The 20,792-nt window shown below is 37.8% G+C and overlaps 2 protein-coding genes across 2 annotated transcripts; both read left to right on the forward strand.

The window, feature by feature from the left end:
• The first annotated feature begins 83 nt into the window (after nt 1-83).
• Nucleotides 84-14,422, forward strand: LOC109048629 (seizure protein 6 homolog). The gene is made up of 19 exons (XM_042727289.1): nt 84-505; nt 1,945-2,023; nt 2,153-2,281; nt 2,386-2,607; nt 3,538-3,674; nt 4,023-4,215; nt 4,702-4,887; nt 5,005-5,188; nt 5,507-5,670; nt 5,853-6,047; nt 6,819-6,957; nt 7,052-7,248; nt 7,331-7,525; nt 8,024-8,218; nt 9,537-9,728; nt 9,816-9,854; nt 9,951-10,068; nt 11,219-11,330; nt 13,215-14,422. Exons 2-19 carry the CDS (start codon nt 1,966-1,968, stop codon nt 13,242-13,244), a joined length of 2,685 nt encoding a protein of 894 aa, XP_042583223.1. The 5' UTR covers nt 84-505; nt 1,945-1,965; the 3' UTR covers nt 13,245-14,422.
• Nucleotides 14,423-14,836: 414 nt separating this feature from the next.
• LOC109048636 (BTB/POZ domain-containing adapter for CUL3-mediated RhoA degradation protein 1-like) lies at nt 14,837-20,002 on the forward strand. Its single transcript, XM_019066281.2, has 7 exons — nt 14,837-15,011; nt 16,532-16,808; nt 16,971-17,140; nt 17,292-17,378; nt 18,621-18,673; nt 18,968-19,163; nt 19,240-20,002. Exons 2-7 carry the CDS (start codon nt 16,568-16,570, stop codon nt 19,483-19,485), a joined length of 993 nt encoding a protein of 330 aa, XP_018921826.1. The 5' UTR covers nt 14,837-15,011; nt 16,532-16,567; the 3' UTR covers nt 19,486-20,002.
• Nucleotides 20,003-20,792: the final 790 nt, after the last annotated feature.

The raw sequence follows: 20,792 nt of genomic DNA on the forward strand, positions 1-20,792 counted from the left end.
GTGCTCGGACCAGGCTCAGTCTGTTTCGTGAGTCGGTTCATTAAAAAGATTCGACTCACAAAACGATTCGGACATCGCTAATTGACAGTGAACGGTAGGAGCTGCTATCTATGCCCTGTTCCACACTCACCTGCTAGCCTGCCATAGGCCTAAACGGACAAAAATAAACCAATGAAATATAAAACCAAGAACGGACGCAAACTGATTTTTTCCTTGGATCGAAACTGTTATAGTATCTTCTCCGTGGGTTCGAATGGAACACCCGTATTTGACAATAACTGGGCCGGGAGTGTTCGAATGATTCTTTAAAATCCGCTTGACGCGCAGCACCAGTCGTGGTATTCTGGAGGGGGTGGAAGAGCGAGAGACGGAGGGTCGCGCTAGAAACAGCGAGAGCGGTGCTACTGAAAAACACGCACGAAATATTAAAATTATCACCAGGACGCGGGAAGAAACCCAGAGGACACTCTGTGACGATAACAAAAAGAGCGACGGCGTATTGCGGGTGCGTATGTGTTCTGTTCCCCTCTGACAGACAGTGGTGTTTTCGCGAGCTTGGTACCCCGCGCGACATCCACCTGCATAAAGATGCAATGGATGCGTTCATGAAACCATTGTGATTCATTCATATAAATCCAGTATTGCTTTTCTTTAGACAGGTTTATTTAGTCTAGACGGCTTACTAATGCGTTTTGGGGGGAAATGGGCGTCTTGCGTCATAGGCAATGTTTTCTGAAGCAGATGAGGAGAAGAGCGTCTGAATAAATTATCTGAACGCTCTGCCCGCAGTGTCAGCAACATCATCTGCCCGCATATTCTGTCGTGGTTATCTTTAGTGTTGCTATTAGATTAACAAGCCTCAATAAATCTACACATAAATATTTCACATTTTTATCACTAAGCCTTTTTTGTTTGTTTGTTTGTTTTATCAGCATCGGCGTGTGCGGTAAATACTAAATGAGGCTTGTGGTGTTGACTGGGCCACTAGCAGCCCAGAACTGCTCTCGGCTACCTGTCTGTCGTGTTAGCGGTGACATCATTGATCACTGAACGTGGGCACGTCAGGGGCCATACGTCTCGTGCACTGTCAGGCCTCGAGGGCCACGGCGGGGCCATAAGATTTGATAGACGACAAGAGACCCAGTGACATTTATGGAATATTTTACGAGATGACGCATTTCTGCAGTTTATTTTTCTTACGAACTTCTGCATTAAGAAACTGCATTGTTTTTAAGCCAGATATCATCATTAATTGTTTATAACTGAAGTGGTAAAAACCTAACTTTCACCAAACTAACTAATTCAACTAACTTTAGCTTAAGACCCCATCATTTTTTTTCTTTCTAGAGTCCCTGTATTTTCCTATTTGTTGAAATAGAAAGTTTAGGTGGGTCACTTCAGAGTACTCTATGCTTTAAAAAAAAAGCTAATAAGCTGCATAAACCATTTGTTTTTTACTTACTTACTAGTGACTTGTAGATATGAGATAGGGACGTTCTCATTCTAGAGAGCTTTTGTTTGGACAGAATGCGCTAGTATGTGTTGACTTGAAAAGATTTTTAAAAATGTTTTTGAAAGTCTCTTATGCTCACCAAAGCTGCATTATTACTGAAAAAATCATAATAATGTGTCACATTATTACAATTTATAATAACATAATGTTCTATAGTTTATTACATTTTATAATACAATTTTCAGCAGTCATTACTCCAGTCTTCAGTGTCACATCATCCTTCAGAAATCATTCTAATATGCTGATGTGACATTTTCTCAGTATTATTCAATGAATTAGAAAATTTTGAAATCTTTAGTAAAATTATGTTAATATTTTTGATGCATTTTCACAGAAAGTATGACTTACTATCTCCCTTAACTTTAATCTTTCCATTTTTATCCTTCTTTCCCTCTTACTACTTCTTTTTTCTCTTGTTTGCTTGCACCCAGGCTGTCCGTTCATTCAAAAAAATGGTGTCCACAGTTTTTGCTGTGACACTGTCTGTCACACTGCTGCACCTGGCTTCAGGTAATGTGCACATACTTGTGTGAGTGTGCTTTTGTATGTTTAACTATTCACGTGAGGTGAATGCACATAATATATGTGGACCTGTTTAGCTGAAAGAAACCAAGTTTGACAGTTCCGTGTTCTTTTTAGGTGCATCTTTAGGGACGTCAGATCCTGAGGCTCCTCCCACCGTGACCTCCAGTCCCCGCCCCTTGGGAGAACTCATCCATGGTGCACTTCTCAGTAAGGAGTACCTGGGCCACACCCCTGGTAGCAAAGGTCAGTCCTTACTAAAGAGAACACAGCAAATGGCATAATTTTAATAATAAAGCAGTTCTGTGTCATCACTATTTACCATGATCTAAATCTGGGATAACTCACAGGTACAACTACTAACCCGACCCAGGCTATCCCGTCCATCAGAGAATCAGATCCCGCCTCCACAGTGATGTCACCAGGAATCCTCACCACTGCAGTGACCTCATCGGCTGCACCTCAAGCAGGCCAGTCAGTTTTTGGGAGTGCGGTGACATTACCACCAGCTGAAGAAGAGACCACAACCACTCTAATCACTACAACAACAATAACAACGGTGCACACACCAGGTATCATAACCAGCAAAAGCACATAACAGTAATCAAGTATATTCCCACATTAAGCTATAAACGCTAAAGAGTATGTCCCTGTATGGGTCTCAGACTGTTTAAAGGATTTCTAAATAATATTTTACAGTTTTTTTACAATTGCCAGGACACATTTCTTAATACTAAAGTCACTTTTTCAAACTCTTCAAACTCCTAACCAACTTTCAGCTTGGCCCAGCAGTAAATTTTACATCCAAAATGCACCAAAACTCTTCATACATGTTTCAACTTTTTCTTCCTTAACACTATCAAAGGTTGTCAACCAACAAGTACACTTTATCACTAATAAAACAATGACCTAAAAATGCTAATAACAGGTAGCACTATACAGTGTTTTATTTTGAGAGCTCTCTTTTTAGTATTCACTGCAGTATATATTACATGGCCTATGTTTACAGTACAACAATATTCATATTGTCCCCTTTTGTGTAGATGGCAATGAAACTGAAAGGATAACACTTGGTAGATGTTCAGCTGTATGTAAATGTTTTGATAGTATTTAATTTTTAAAGATTTGGAATGTACTTTAAAGTGGTATTACTGTAGAAATGAAGCAATTTCTGTCAGTTATGTATTATGTTGAAAAGTTTTGAAAAACATGCAAATTATAAACATGCAGATTGTCCAGTAGGTACATATAATTTTTGGTGATGTCTGTTTGATAAAATAATTAGTTTCATTTTAAAGATGTAGTCGTTAATTGTATGGAAAATGGAAATGGAAAATGAGCCACAGTTTGGCCCACATAGACTGCTCTTGTTCTCACTGTTTGAAAAGTTTTGAAAAAGTGGCACACTTATTAAGAAACTGGTCCTAGTGATTGTTAAATATATATATATATAAAATAATTTCTAAATATATTTTTTAAGTTGTCTTTAAAACTGTCTCCAGTTCAGTGCAATGCCAGTCTGTCAGGAATGGAGGGAATAGTCGAGTCCCCTGATCCACTCTCCTCCTCATCACCCTTTTCCCCGCTGGAGTGCACCTACAGCATCACCGTTTATCTTGGATATGGTGTTGAAATACAGGTGTGATAGCTTCACTGTTACCACGGTTTCCGTTATGACCTCAGATAGCCTCTCTCTACCTCAGCATGCTTACTGGCCTTTAACATAGCTGATGCATCTTGTTGGCATTTGCATGAGTGATGTCACACTAATGAGTTCTGAAATCTTTACCCTTGATACAATCTTGGACAACGACATCATTACATTTACATTTATGTAATTTAGCTGACGCTTTTATCCAAAGCGACTTTCAGTGCATTCAGGCTACACATTATAATGCAATGCTCTACCGCTGAGCCACAGGAACACTCATTAACTGAGTCAACTCATTAATCATTAACTGTTGTTATGGTAACACCTGTTTTAAAGGTGAAGAAAGTGAACTTGTCCAAGGAGGAGTCACTTACCATTCTGGAGCTGGGTGGGACAGCTCCTGAGCTTTTGGCCAATGAGACGCTAATGAGCAAAGGTCAGGTGATTCGTAGCTCAACCAACCAAGTGCAGATCCACTATAAGAGCCTGAAGCAAGCCAATCATGGTGTTTTCAGCTTTCACTATCAAGGTATTGTTCTTGTAACAAAGAGTTAGACTACCGTTCAAAAGTTTGGGGTTAATAATAAAAAAAAAAATCTTATGCTCACCAAGCCTGCATATATTTGATAAAAACACAATGTAACAGTAATGTTGTGAAATATTATTGCAATTTAAAATTGTTTCAGTGTCACATGATCCTTCAGAAATCAGTCTAATTTGCTGATTTGCTGCTCAATACACGTTTCTTATTATTATCAGTGTTGAAAGCAGTTGTGCTGCAGTATGAGTAAGAACAGTATGCATTTGGATTAGCAATCTTTTATCATTATAAATGTTTATACTGTCACTTTTGATCAATCAATGCATCCTTGCCAAATAAAATGATTAATTTCTTAATTTCTAAGTCACTAACTGACCCCAAAACTTTTGAACTGTACTGTAAGTGAAGTGTAATTTGTCTGTTTTGACATGACAGGAATGACAGAGTTGTCTTGTTCTGTTAAAAACCCATTAGCGTTCCTCCTGTCCTGCTCGTTTCCTCTCTCCCCTGAGGGCGGTGGAGTGACCGTAACTGATATTCATCCTGGGGGTCAGGCTCACTTCCATTGTGATCCTGGATTTGAGGTCAGAGGTCATGAGGTTGCAACCTGTTTGAATTCCACCCGACCCAAATGGAGCACCCCAGAACCCCAGTGTGTGGGTGGGTTGCGTTTTTCATTCAGTTATTTTAATATTTTTTAATATCTACAGTTGCTTGAAGACAATTCTGTTTATTGCCTTGTGTATAAGCATTCACGTGTGTTTTTGTATATTAAAGCTGTATCTTGCGGCGGGTGGATTAGGAATGCTACTGTTGGACGCATTCTGTCCCCAACCCTCCCCTCTGCAAGTAACCATAGCACCGGTAGCAACCTGAGCTGCCATTGGCTGCTGGAAGCCAAGGAAGGTCACAGGCTCCACCTTCATTTTGAGAGGGTGGCTCTTGATGAAGACAATGACAAGTAAGTGTTCATGTCTCCCTTAATCTTGTGCATTAAGTTATTTATTTTTGATTATTTATTTGTCTCCACTCATGCAGTTGCAATACTGTATAACAGACGTTTTCTGTTCATGAATGTGAATTCGGCTCATGTTTCAACCAGGCTCCCGATCAAATCTTTAATTTGTCTGGTTCACGCTACAAATGAACACCAAATGAGATCTACTACTTCTTCCAGTACAACTTGCCAGTCTTTCGTGGATCATTCCTTTCTTTTTATGTCACACTTTTCTTAATGTTCTTTTGGTTCCCTTTCCATTCCCCTTCATCCCTGTCCTAGGCTGATTGTGCGTAGTGGGAATAGCTCTACAGCTCCGCTCCTCTTCGACTCGGATCTGGATGACATTCCAGAACGAGGCTTCGTGAGCGAGGGAATGTCTCTCTATGTGGAGCTCACAGCAGATTCTTCCTCCATCCCACTGCTGCTGGCACTCCGCTATGAGGGTAAGACAACATGGTACACATTCAGCAAAATAAATTTCAGTACTATTAAACATATACCACTATAAACTATTTGTAATTATTTTTACATTCCTTAACACAAATGCTAACATGTTACCTGAATGCAGAATATTTTCACTCTCTTACTTAATAACTTAACCTACTTCCTCTTCTTTCTCTTTCAGCCTTTGATGGGGAACACTGTTATGAACCTTACCTGCCTCATGGGAATTTCAGCAGCAGTGACATCACCTTCCCATTGGGTACTTTAGTAACCTTCTCATGCTCTCCTGGTTTCGTCATGGAGCAAGGCTCAGGAGTTATGGAGTGTGTTGACCCCAATGACCCTCACTGGAATGAGAGTGAACCTGTCTGCAGAGGTAGTCATATCACATATTTACAATATCTGTACACTACCATTCATAAATTTAGGGTCAGTCAGATTTTATATATTTTTTATTAAAGAAACTAATACTTCAATTCATCTAGTACACATTTGATCAAAAGGAACAGTAAAAACTTATACATTGTTACACACATTTTTTTTATTTCAAATGAATGCTGTACTTCATCAAAGAATGCTGAGAAAATGTATCACAGTTTCCATAATATAATAAGCAGCACAACAAATGTTTGTTGAGCAGCAAGTCAGCATATTAGAATGATTTCTGAAGGATCACGTGACACTGAAGGCTGAAGTAATGATGCTGAAAATGTAGCTTTGCTATCACGGAAATAAATTGCATTTAAAAAATATATATAATTAGAAAACAGTTATTTAAATTGTAATATTATTTCACTATTTCACAATATGTACTGTATTTGTAATCAAATAAATGCAACCTTGGTGGACAAAACATTGAAAAATCTTACAGACTTCAAACTTCTGAAAGGTGGTGTTTTGCCATTCATTCACAAACTGCACAGCCATCTACTGATCCTTATTAGTTAATTTACTGTCAGTTTACTTCATTAATTTAGTGTGAATTATAAAGAATATAGGCTGATCATTCATTCCATCTTTAAGCAAATTTTACAACAGCCTTAAAATGTACCTACTAGGCATTCATGGAAGTTACTTATAAAATCACTCTGGTCTAATAATATGAAAGCTGTTTTAATATGTTTCCTTTTCTTTCTCCTCTTGTCAGCTTTGTGTGGCGGGGAGCTCACGGACCCGGTGGGAACTGTGTTGTCACCTGACTGGCCACAGAGTTACTCTAAGGGGCAGGACTGTGTGTGGCAAATACATGTCAGCGAGGACAAGCGCATTGAACTGGATGTACAAATGTAAGTATATCTATTTGTTTGAAACAGTTTGTGCTTAATTCTGTTTTTGGTTTAATTCTATTTTTTTTTCTATTTTCCTGTCTTTTGCTTGCAGATTGAACATCCGTCATAACGACATTCTCACTCTATTTGATGGCCATGATCTGACGTCACATGTGATTGGCCAGTACCTGGGCTCAAGAGAAAGGTTCAGGGCTGTATCAGGAGGTTCAGAGGTCACCATTCAGTTTCAGAGCGATCCCGATGACTCTACATTTATACTGAGCCAAGGCTTCCTCATTCACTACAGAGGTAAACGTCAAAGGGGTTGTCCTTTTCCTGTATCTGTTGTGCTGTAGCTTACAGTGATGCCACTTCCATTTATTTCTTGCAGAGGTGGAACCAAATGACACATGTCCTGTGCTTCCACAAATTGAGTTTGGCTGGAGCAGCTCCTCCCACCCGTCTCTGGTGAGAGGCAGTGTGTTAACCTATCAGTGCCAGCCTGGTTATGACATTGTTGGCTCTGACATCATCACCTGCCAGTGGGATCTCTCCTGGAGCAACAACCCACCCACCTGTGTGAAAAGTGAGTTATGTTTATCTTTGGAACACATTGATGTATTCAATGGTTCACTTTTGATAGTTTATGGCGCTTTTCAATTGCACAGTACTTTTCCACTGGGTTAAGTACCTGGTAACTGGTACTTTTTTTTAGTACCACCTCGGTTGAGGTTCCAAGTGAATCGTACCGTTACCAAAATCACATTAATCACACAGAAAAAGAAACTGTAGAGAGGGGTATTTTGCTAAATATATGCACCATATAACATATTAATATGTAAATTTTAACTTCAATATTATAGTAATGTAGTACGGAATGACTCATGTATATTTTACAGCATTAGTTGAGACATTTTTTGTCCTTGAGAAAATTTGCCAAGTACTGTACCTGATATATATCCAAAATAATCGATATTGAATCGAATCAAATTGTTAATTAAATTGAATCGAATGCTTGTGAATGAGAATCGAATCAAATCGTGAAACTTGTGTCAAAACCCAGCCCTATTTGATGTCCCTCTAGTCCAACAGTGCCCTGATCCAGGAGAAGTGGTCAACGGAGCACGCTCAGTACATCCGGAGTCTGGTTTCGCTGTGGGAACAGTGGTACGCTTCACATGTAACCAAGGTTATCAGCTGGAGGGCCCGAACCAGATCTCCTGCCATGGCAGAGACACCGGCATGCCCAAATGGAGTGACCGCAGCCCAAAGTGTGTCTGTGAGTACATGTTATTTTTGTGCACATTATGAGGTATGTGTGGGACTGTGTCTGGTGGGAGAAAAGTAAAAAAAAATAAAATAAAATGTAAACAAACAAACAAACAAACAATAAAATTCCCCCTTTGATTCTGTTTGGATTAAAAGGTGCACAAAGTGATTTTTAAAAAACACTTTTGACCACATTGTCGGACTGAGTCCCAAAACACACTAAGGGGCGTGTCTAGTGATGATAGGGAGAAGAGAGCCCTCAGCGAGTGCACAGGACTGATATTAGCAGATCGACTATAGATAGCGAGAGCTGGCAGATAAAATGCTTTGTTTCTTCTTGATGGGTGAGATACGTTGATTTAGCTTTCTCACACAATGTTTCTGTGTTGGCTTTAACTTGAATATGCTGTGGCTGGCAGTCATAGCAGATTCCACCATTGTCACTGCCAGGGTTGTGTAAGTACATGTGGGGCAGAGTTATCAAAGTAGGGACGAGGTCCTGTTGGGGTATGGGCGTGTTTGTTTTGGTTCTTTCAAATATCAACATCGTTTGGCAAAAACCACTTAGTGCACCTTTAATTCAGAAGTTTTTGAAATGTATTAATATTAAAGGGCTGTCGAAATGAACAAAATACAAAACAACAACAATAACTGAAATAAAAAATTGATTAAGGATTTTAATCAATTTACAATCTTAATGAGGTCTTAATGTTAAATTACTAAATCATACACTACTTTGAAAAGTTTGGGGTCAGTAAGATCTTCTAAATTAATACATTTATGAAGCAGGGATGCATTAAATTGATCAGAAGTGACAGTAAAGACATTTACTATGTAACTAAAATTTTTAGATTTCAGATAAATACTGTAAAAAAAATCCACAAAAATATTAATCAATACAATTGTTTTCAACAGTGATCATTTTAAGAAATGTTTCTTGATCAGCAAATCAGCATATTAGAATGATTTCTAAAGGATCATGTGACACTGAAGACTGGAGGAATGATGCTGAAAATTCAGCTTCGCATCACAGGAATAAATTATACTGTAAAAATGTTGTAAACAGTTCTTTTAAATTATAATATTTCATAAGATAACCATTGTACTGTATTGTTGATCAAATAAATGCATGCTTGGTAATCATGAGAGACTTCAAAAACTTGAACAAACACTTACTGACCCCACTTGTGAATGCTAGTATATGCAGGATAAAACATTATAGATACAGCTAAATATTTTGTCCCAAGTACCAGTGAAGATTTCTCTGTAATGTATTAACTTATAAATCATCAATCAACCATGTTGCTCTTTATTTTCCTGCTAAACAGTAAAATATTATCCATGCCCAAACCCTGGCGTGCCTGACAATGGCTACCAGACTCTGTACAAGCACAGTTACCAGGCAGGAGAGACACTGCGTTTCTTCTGCTATGAAGGTTATGAGCTCATTGGGGAAGTCATCATCAACTGTGTCCCAGGACACCCCTCTCAGTGGAACAGCCCACCACCCTTCTGTAAAGGTATGTGGATGTGAAGTAATCTAATACATAGAGAGTAGGCATTTCTGTCTGAAGAGTTTGAAAATTTCATGTTTTATTTATTTGCAGTGGCCTATGAAGGGCTACTGGACGATCATAAATTGGAGGGTAACTTTGATTATTATTAAGTACTATTCATATTTGATAATTTGACCCACTATGTCACATTATGATGTCCATGTTATTAACTTCCACTCTTTGCAGTTTCTCAGTCATTAGAGGCCTCTCATCAAATGCTGAGCGAGAACATTGCATTGGCTATTATTCTGCCAATCATTCTGGTCATCCTTCTGATTGGTGGAATCTACATGTACTATACCAAGTAAGTTTGGCATGCTTGTGTTTCTCAATTCTTTTGGTTTGAGTTAAAGTTAACATGAAATCAAAATGGGCCCTATTACTTTTCTTAATACACTGAACAAATATTTGGGAAAATTGTTTTAATAAATGATTTAAACAGTTTTCACTGAGAAATTGTTAGTAAATAATTACAACAATCAACTTTTGATTTTATTTTCTTATTTTGCATAATTTATTATTCCACCTTATTTCTGAAAAAAAGATAATTGTTGGTCAGGAAATTGGAAAGAAAGAAAGAAAGAAAGAAAGAAAGAAAGAAAGAAAGAAAGAAAGGAAGGAAGGAAGGTGTGGCTCTCTGACTTTTTGGAAGTCATGGCATGGAGTGGCCACTTTCCACAATTTGATAATCCAGTTCCCTATGGATAAAATTAATCCTGCTTTTCATTTGACTCTGAAATATAAACCATTACTAAAGCAGAATGATCACTTCCAAACTGCCGAGTATTGTTTAGCCCATGTTGTCTTGTTTCCTGCGTAGTCTTGCCTTTCTGTGGTTCTGCATGTTGTTATCTAAGCCTGTGTACTTTGGATTACCTCTTGTCTAGTTTAATGGATTTCTCTTGCCTTGCCTGCTACATACCTGTTTGCCTTTGTCTGACCCATGCCTGTTTTTGACCACGTCTTCTAATAAAGCTTCAAATGGATCCGCTTGTCTCACTTCCCTTTCAGCCCGTAACAGAATACTCGGCCGAGTATTGTCTAGCAGTTATCTCTCTCCTAGCGATAGCTACACTACGGAGCCTGTCTAGTTTTTTTATTTTCTAGTCCTTGTCTTGTCTTGCCTTGCCTTGCCTGTTTACTTGTGTTTTGATCCTTGCCTGTGTATTGTGGATATCCTCTTGTCTTGCCGTTCGGACTCTGTTTACCCCTTGCCTGGATTATTGCCTGTTGTTGGATTACGCATTTGCCTCGCCCTCTGGATAATGTTAGCTGTCATTTGACCCACATCTGTTACGGATTACTCTTCAGTCTCGACTTCTGTATCTCTGTTTGCAATTGTTTGATTCTTACCTGTTTTGACCATGTCATTCAATAAAGCCTTGCACATGGATCCGCTCACCTCACGTCTCGTCAGTCCCGTTACACTCATCATCTCTTCCTGTCTTTCTCAGTGTGTGTAGATGGCAGTGGAAACCGTTGTTCTGGAAGTCTCTCTCTCACACCCACTCCTACAGTCCCATAACAGTGGAGTCTGACTTTAACAACCCTCTCTATGAGGCAGGGGTAAGATGCTCACAACCTAGTGGAATTTGTACTTACAGACTATACTTGCAAATATGTACCTGAACACCAAGAAATCAAAGGCATGTTCGCACACTGATTTTCTCTTTAGGGAATCAGTCTGTTTGTTATCTTTGATCTTGCAGATCTTGCAGAAGAAACATTTCTGATTATCATCAATGTTGAAAACAGTTGTGCAGCTTAATTTTTTAAACTTTTTTTTGTATTTTTAATCAATTTAATGCATCGTTGCTGAATAAAAATATTAATTTCTGTTTTCTTTTTTAAAGCAATAAAAGCATACTGACTCCAGACTTTTAAACGCTAGTACAGATACTGCTGCATCATCATTAGTGGTCGACCGATATATCGCCAAGGCCGATATATCGGCCGATATTTTCCAATTTTTAAATGTTTTAATTTTTTGCTTAGCCGATGTATTCGAGGTGGGACTTTTATTTTGACGGCGCTGAGAGCGGCAGCACCTGAGCACACCGTGCTCACATTCTCCCTCTTGTTTGCTGTCGTCAACAGTTCTGTCTAATACGGATAGAAGTCTGTCTAATAATCAGATAGAATGGTTAAACAAAGTGCAGTTTTATCCAGCATGATCACATGTTCTCTGCGTTATGGCCGGTCTGTGTAAATTGAATGCTTTAAACTAGGGGTGTGTCGGTACTAGTATCGGTACCGAACGGTTCCCGGACAGATTCCAAATGAAAGTGATCATCCCTATCCTCTTGAAGTGGGGACTTTGGAGTGAACAGGGCACGTGCGTGCCATTATGTAGTCGTTAGGAATGCACTTGGCAAAAGGAGAAGCACGTTTCCGTCAACAGTCGCTGTTTTACTGTCATAAATGTCTTTTTATTGTTGTTAGCATAACTGTTGCAAGTAAACAACTTTTTAAAATATAAAATGTATTTTAAAATATGCTATATAATATATAAAAACTAATATATATATAAAACTTTTTAAAATATAAAATGTATATTGTTTATGTCGGTGTCCATCAGCGAATCTGCTGACGGACACATGCTGCGTTGTCACAGTAACATCCCAGCTGAAGATAATGAGGAAATTATGTCTCTCCTTTTGCCAAGTGCATTCCTAACGACTGCTTAATGTATATGTGCACTGCTCACTCCAAACTAGTTCCCACTCCAAGGGGATTAGGATGATCACTTCCATTTTGAAATTTGCCTGGGAACCGTTTGGTACCGATACTAGTACCGGCACACCCCTACTTTAAACTCATGATTTCAAATTATTCTGCCCTTTATGCATATTCATGTCATTTTCTCTGTGTTCTGTATGTAAAATGAGTGTTACCCTGGCTTTATTTGAAAAATAAGATTCCCAATGCACACAAACTTCCCAAAATACTGAGTGCCCTGTTGGTAACAGTGTTTACTTTTTAATTATATTTTAATTAAATATTTATTTATTTGTGAAAAATACTTTGTCATCTAAACTATAAGTATGTTTATTTTACACATTTATTTTTTAATCAATTGTCAAATGATTTAATATTTCTTAAATATTAATAAAAAAAATTATATATATATATATATATATATATATATATATATATATATATATATATAATATATATATGCGCATGCTATCGGCCACCCTGCTTTCCAAGATGTCGGCAACGGCTGTCAAAAAAACAATATCGGTCGACCACTAATCATCATTTGATCAATGAATCAATTTTTATAAAAAAGGGTCTTTTCTATCTTTTTTGTTGTATTTAGTGTCAGTTTATCTGTATTATATTATATTAATTTAAAAAAAGCAAAAACTAGGCAATACTGCTAGGCTTTAGATGATGATTCTTTGTATTTGCTAGTAAAGTGTGTTTTGTTTCCCTCTCTCACTGTAGGACACACGAGAGTATGAAGTGTCCATCTGAGACAGGAGTCTGCAAATGAATCTAAATTTTGGGTGACTGAAAGGAAGGATACTGTTATTTTTCTCTCTCTGCAAGACATTCATTTGTTTTATTCAATTAATTACAACACACAAATCCCACTCTACACAGTCTCTCTCTCCTCCCTCTCGGTCCATTCACTGATGCAAGTACGAATCAAGTGCGTTTGCTTGTGAGTCTGTGCAGGTGCCTGTGTGGTATGTTAGTGTGTGTTTACGTGTGTGTATGTTATTGGCTGTATATGTACATCAGAATAATGAAATACTGAAACTAACAACAAAATAGTTGTAAGTACGTATTGTGAGTATGATTTCCGCAGTCAGGCATGTTGCCTTAAGAACTGTAAAGTGATGGAGTGAAAGAAAGAAAGAAATTGAATGGGGAGAGAGAAAGAGAGAGACTTTGAAACAAGTGAGACAAAGATAAGTACACATACTGCACGTATATAATCTGAAATATGAAAACTATACTCTCATGTTCCCATATTTGTATACAGACACATGGCCACAGATTTACACATACATATACATGATGACAAGAACATATTGAATGTAAATATTTTGATTGAATATGGAGTATACAAACAGATTCGGTGCCAAAATACATCCCATAATGTGACGTCACTTCACTGGTTGCCATAGTATTTCTCACATTATTATGTAATAATGAGGACAATGCCAGCATTTCATATTGTTCTTTGCTGTTTCTTAAGAATCTATTTCTGCTTGATGTTGAATGACCATGTTCCTCTCGCTTACAGCACGCAACGATTGTATATTTTACCGCTTCAGCTTAGGATTCATGATCAATTATACTTACTGTCATTGTTATCAGAGTTGATGTTGTTGCATACGCACTATGTTGAGGAAAATATATACAGGAAAAAAAAACTGCTTGCTGTGATGCAGTAATCGAATTGAAATGCTTTTTATAAATGGCTTTTTTTATTTTTTATTTTTTATTTATCTCATGGTTTCTTGTTAACATGCAGTGAGTTTCGTCTTTTCCACTGTGCCATTACCAGAGCCCATGCTGAGGAGGGCTTTGTTGCATTAATGTATTACTTGATTGTTATTTATTTATCAACATAATATACTTGTCACGAAGACATTCATTTGCTGAGATTTAAGATTAAATAAAATTCTCTGTTGGATGGTGAATGTGTCTTTCATAAATGAAATCTTAATGGATAATACATACTGGTATTTCTTGCCATTAGCAATAAGCCATTAGCATTATGTATATAATGTCCAATGTATATATGTACTGTATATGTGTGTGCATAAATACACACATACAATCATATAGATAGGTAAATATACACATACACACATTTACTTGCTTGTCTGTGTGTATACACAATCACACGGTACACTAACTTACGTATTTCACGTTCCCAAGACAGGAGAAAATGCTTTAAAATTGACATGATATTTTGTGTTACAGAGGAAAACACTGATCTAATGAAACGGCCCTTTACGCTTCGCTTCTGTTGTTATTGGGGGCGGGGCTAACTCTCTTGACTGACGTTGATGTGGACCAATCAGTCAACGAAAGACACTCCTCGCGAGGGGGAGCAGCCATTGCCAACCCACAACAGGCAAGAAAGAGGAAGGAGAAAGTCGCGCTGCATTACAACAGAAGAAAATATGATTTGGTGAAAAATCACGGCAGGCTTAGTGTTATAGATGTAACAGTCCGCCGCAAATCCTTTATATTTTGTGCACATTATCGCGGGGACCCAGCTCGGTGAGTGTTTGCGCGTTGACAGCCACACTAATGTTATCAAGAGCTAGCTCAGGGGCTAATAAGCTTATCAATATCAGACGCTGACATCATATTCATTACACACGTTATGTAGATGTGTTTCTATATAATCGTCGGTTGTCAAATTATTAAATGACTAGTGAATGGTGGGAAACCAATCTGGTGTGGTCTAGACGAGGATTAGCGAGATCGCTCAGCTGGAGTTAAGATCATACTGAATGTGTTGACCTAATTCTGTCCATTTCCTCTGCTATCTGTACAGAAACACAAATTTAGGCCTCCCCACTGGAGTGGACAGATATTCGGAAGCCTCAGAGTACTAATATAGGGGTGTTATATTTCCCAGATCTTTTAGTTTTTAGGATGCCCTCAGTGAGAAATGTGGATGCTCTATGACAAATGCTTAAAGCATTGCTTTATATTTCACATGTTATGTTTCTGACTATTTGGATGTGGTTTCAGTGGTTGTCACATAAGCTGTGCACAGTTAGTTTATGACTGTATATAACGGTGTACTGTCACCTTGTTAACTCATATCTCTGAAGATGTCACTACATTTATTGGTTTATTTTCCTCTTGTAAAATTGTCTTTTGTACATATGAGAAATCCTGTGAGTAATCACTAGAGATTGCTTTGATGTCCTACTGGCTAAGTTTCTTTATAAAGGAACAGTTCAGGCAGAAAAGAACATTCTGGTATTATTTGCTATTACATGCAAAACTGCATGACTTTATCTCCAAAGTAGAACACAAAAGATGAGTTTTTGCAAATATTCTGGACAGGACTGGGGCGGTCAGGCATCCAGAATGATAAAAAGAGTTTTTAAAAGCATCATGAAAGTATCCATTTGACTTGTGTGCTGTATTCCATGTCTTTTGCAACCATATGATCATTTTGAAATCATATAAACAGATGCTGTTCCCTGGGAATATTGCCCTCCGGTGGGAAACTAATTTAGTTGAACTCAAGAACTGGATCAGTTCAGTTTGTAAATGAAGTTTTCAGACCAGTTTTATTAACCGGATCAACTGATTTAAAAGATCTGACAAGAAACTCGAACTTCTTTCATGAACTCTTGTGAACACACCGAAGAGAGCTAGGGATGATTTTTAGTCAATAACTGACTGAAATATTGATCTCACACAAAGCTGTTGTATGACTGTAGAATATAGTGCATAATTCATGTGGACCATTTTTGTGATGCTTTTATTCTGCTTTTTGTCATTTGTGTGCCTGACAGCTCTAGTCCTCATTCAGTTTCATTACATGAATGAAAACAAGTATATCCTTTAGAAACTCTCCTTTTGTGTTCCATAGAAGAAATAAAATGATACAGGTTTGGAATGACATGAGAGTGAGTAAACATTTATGAAGTATTTGAGTTTGGATGAACTATTCCTTAACCACTGCATTTCAGAATGACTCAGTACTGTGCACAACGTCTCATAACAACCAGACTGAAATGATGTCTTCTCTGTATTTCTGTGCTTTATATCTTTAGGCGGCAAATAAGCATTACTTGATTTCCACTCCCCTGATGTCTGCCGAGGCATCTGGTTCATCTTGTGGGAATGTGGTGACTGTGTCCGGTTCTGCCGCATCATCCTCCAGCCATGTTGGGCAAGAAAAGGCCGGCAGGAGCCTGGCAGGGAGTAAGTATGTGAAGCTCAATGTGGGCGGAACTCTCCACTACACCACGGTCCAGACGCTCAGCAAGGAGGACAGTCTGCTCAGGAGTATTTGTGACGGAAGCACAGAGGTCACCATAGACTCTGAGGGTAAGAAAAAGCTTGAGAATGTGTTGTTATACACTACCTTTCAATGACATCAACTCAGCTTTACAGCTTTTTCTGGTCAAGTACTTCTATAATACTACTATAATAGATGCAGAAACTAGATCAGAGATGTATTTTTAAGTGTGTGTTCACTTGCTTTTTAAGGCTGGGTGGTGCTGGACAGATGTGGGAGACACTTTTCCCTGGTGCTGAACTTCCTGCGGGACGGGACGGTTCCTTTGCCGGAGACCACACGGGAGCTAGAGGAGGTATTGAAGGAGGCGCAATACTACAGGCTCCAGGGTCTTGTGCAGCACTGCCTCACCACATTAGAGGTTAGACGATCCACTGGACCGTGTTTCTGTACCATCAGTGTTGGTCTAAAATAGCATGTGTCTATAGAGAAGTGGAATACTTCTTTGAGCCAAGGAAGGTGTTTGACGGTTGGTCTGTCATTTACTAATAGCTTGTTTGATGTTGATGCAGAAACGGAGGGAAGTCTGCAGGGGATGTCACATTCCTATGATCACTTCTGCCAAAGAGGAACAGAGGATGATAGCCACCTGTAGGAAGGTGAGATAACAAAACAGGATATTTACTTTCCCCTTAGACCAAAACATCAAGAATAATGAGATCTCTTTAGGCTGCAATACACAACTTTTGCCCCAGAGATTTTCCCTGATTCACAGACTGGAGCGCTGGAGCACAGTCAGCGCTTGTTGCCAGAATTCAGAGCCAGTCTGAAGATATTGGTCAGTTGTGAAAATCATGTAGTGTACAATGAGAACAAACTCCTAGCAATGTGGTGTAAGTTTCTGTGGCTGTTTGCACTGAATCTGATTTTTTGCTCACATTTGACACAGATCGGAATTTGTTGCACACGTGTTAATACAAAAATCTGCACAATATCTGATTTTTTTCATATTTTTTTCATCTGAGCCAAATCAAAATGTGGTTTTAAATCAGAAACACATCCGATATTTGGACATCCAGTCTACGTCTAAATTAGGGGTGCACGATAAATATCGGCCGATAATTAATGGGCATCTCTTCAGTAAAGCCGGTTCTCTAATCAGCGGTAAATTCCATCAGGTGCGTGATTTCACAAAGAGCAGCTGTTACTACACACAGCTGTTGTTAACTGACAAGCTGCGCAAATCAAAGTTCATTATCAGCGTTGATTTGCGCAGCTTGTCAGTAAAGACCATAATTTCTATGGTCAAAATGACCAATAGTGTATGCAGCCTGTGTATATATATATAAATATATATGTATTATTTATAAATAAATACATGTATGTATAAAGGTTGGTTTCTCAAAATGAGTTGTTTTCTCATGCACTGAGCTATTTACATACACCACACTTCAGAGTTTAATTACTATGTGTGTTGAAGGTTTTTACAGAGGGGTTTGCTTTTATATAATTCGCCTGATTTATTTATATTCCTAAAACATGTTGTAATGTTTTTTATCTGAAAGTATTTTCTGATTAAAAAGATAGATTTGTATGCAAACTAGCACATATTTAATTGAATAATGCACCATTTGCATATTGAAACAATTTCAGAAAACATTTAACACAAGTCTTAATGTCCCAAGATTAATCAGCTGGGGAAGTATGGTGATATCTATTAGTTATTGTTATTTTATTGTATTCCAGCCTTTAAGGACCCAAATAAAACTTTCTACTGCTTTATATGGGCGTATAGCATGGAACTCTGTGGAAAATGACATTGATATTTTATTTTATTTTTTAATAATAGTGATGAGATTTTTGTGGTCTTTGTTTCACATTTAATCTTTTCCTCATTACAGCCAGTGGTGAAACTGCAGAATAACAGAGGGAACAATAAATACTCCTATACCAGGTACATTCAGCTTTTTATAAAAAAAATTTGAACTTGATGACTTGAGTTTACCACCTTCTCATTTCAGAAAGCACATGAAACATAATGTGACTTATTCAAATACTATTCTGAATCTAAATTAATAATTGTAGTCATATACACACCTCACTTTTTGGCAAAAGCTATGTAGCTCAATGAAACCTTGTAATTATACCTGGTTACGGTAGGAAGCAGTAAGAAAATGAGTTTGAAACATGTGCCAAATGTGTGTGGGAGGTGCCGTTTTTCAATAAAATCTACCTTTTGTTTCCTCAGCAACTCTGATGATAACCTTCTGAAGAACATCGAGCTGTTCGATAAGCTGGGGCTGCGCTTTAACGGCAGAGTGCTGTTCATTAAAGACGTGTTGGGAGATGAGATATGCTGCTGGTCTTTTTACGGCGAGGGACGCAAGATTGCCGAAGTCTGCTGCACCTCTATTGTTTATGCCACTGAGAAGAAACAGACCAAAGTGAGCAAAAAGGACTTGAACTCTAGTCTCTGTGATATGTTGGTTTTCTTACATTATTTTTAATCTGTTCACATAGGTCGAGTTCCCAGAAGCTCGTATCTTCGAGGAGACACTCAACATTTTGATCTATGAAAACGGACGAGGTTCGGGAGGCATGGCCCTGCTGGAGTCAGGGGGCGTCTCGTCGCCAGGAGTGGGCCAGTCGGAGGAGGAAGGGGCAGGTGTGGGAGGTGGGGATAGGCGCGTGAGGCGTATCCATGTGAGGAGACACATTATGCATGATGAGAGGGGTCACGGACAGCAGACTGTCTACAAAGACTGAATCAGAACGGTACAAAGACATTGTACTACCAATATGCATGTGAACAAAGGAAAGAAAGACAACTTTGGTATGTTTAATGCTGCACTGAAATGGGAGGGGCGGGGGGTAATTATGGGCTAGTTTATAAACAATACTGAAGTTGCCACAGTGTGGTACAGTTTTAATTTTTCTGTGAGATACATTTACCTTTTTTTCATTTTTGTTAAATTTAATTTATTATTGAGTTAAATTATTGTCCAGAATTTTCACTTTTTCAAGATACAATGTGAACTAAGTTGTGTATTTTTTTGCTATGGGCCGAGTGAAGGTTTATCTTTCGGTGTTTCATGGTAAACTGTGATGTACGCTGACTTGAGAGGTACATGGTGGAGGTGTCATGTTGTCTTATGTTATCTTCAGAGCAACTGACCAAATGTGAAAAGCTTGTTGTTGTACACATAGATAGCTGGGGGTCCGGTTTTAAACATTGTTTTTGTAACACAAAAAGAAAACTTAACAAGTAAATCATTTTCCACAACTGTGCCTCACAATTGGTGTTAAAAATGTTGATGGGTGTGTAAAACAGTATTCCGAAAAACTAATGTTGTTTTAGTTTAAAAAGAAAAAATTACAATAGTTTCTTACATGATGAAACAATACATTCTTAAAGGAAAATTTAGACTTGTTAGACTTGGGTAAGACTTCTTGCAACATTGTGTGTGTATATGTATATGTATGTATATATATGTATATATATATATAATGTGTATATATAATGTAATGTATGTATATATATATATATAATGTATGTATATATATATATATATATATATATATATATATGTATATGTGTATGTATGTATGTATGTATTTCAGGATAATTTCTAGGCAAAGATGGCTCATTTGAGTCACATTGCTAATAGGGTACAAACCTCTTCACAAAATGATGTTTTATTCACCATCATAAGCCATAAATGTATGCACTCACTGTCCTAGACCAAAAAACACCCCCTTAATTCTGCCAATTAAACTAGTATATGAAGAATTCCATCCAGATATTGTCTTGGAATTTTAACCAACTGGAATTAATATATTACATTAACATTTTCAATAAACATGCTTTTTGTAAAGTCTTGGTCATGTTATTTTATTTTGTCTTTAAAAATAGCAAAGGAAACCTATTCCGAAAAAAAGGGGATTAATCGTAAAAATACAGCGGGTCATAACAGAGTGCCAAAATGACATATTCATACCAGAAGAAGGATGAAAACTGTAAATATGAGAAGAGTAAATAACTTTAAAAAAATCGAGCATATAAAGTAGCTGTA

Source organism: Cyprinus carpio, chromosome A3, assembly GCF_018340385.1.
Source record: "Cyprinus carpio isolate SPL01 chromosome A3, ASM1834038v1, whole genome shotgun sequence".
NCBI classification, from domain to species: Eukaryota; Metazoa; Chordata; class Actinopteri; order Cypriniformes; family Cyprinidae; genus Cyprinus; species Cyprinus carpio.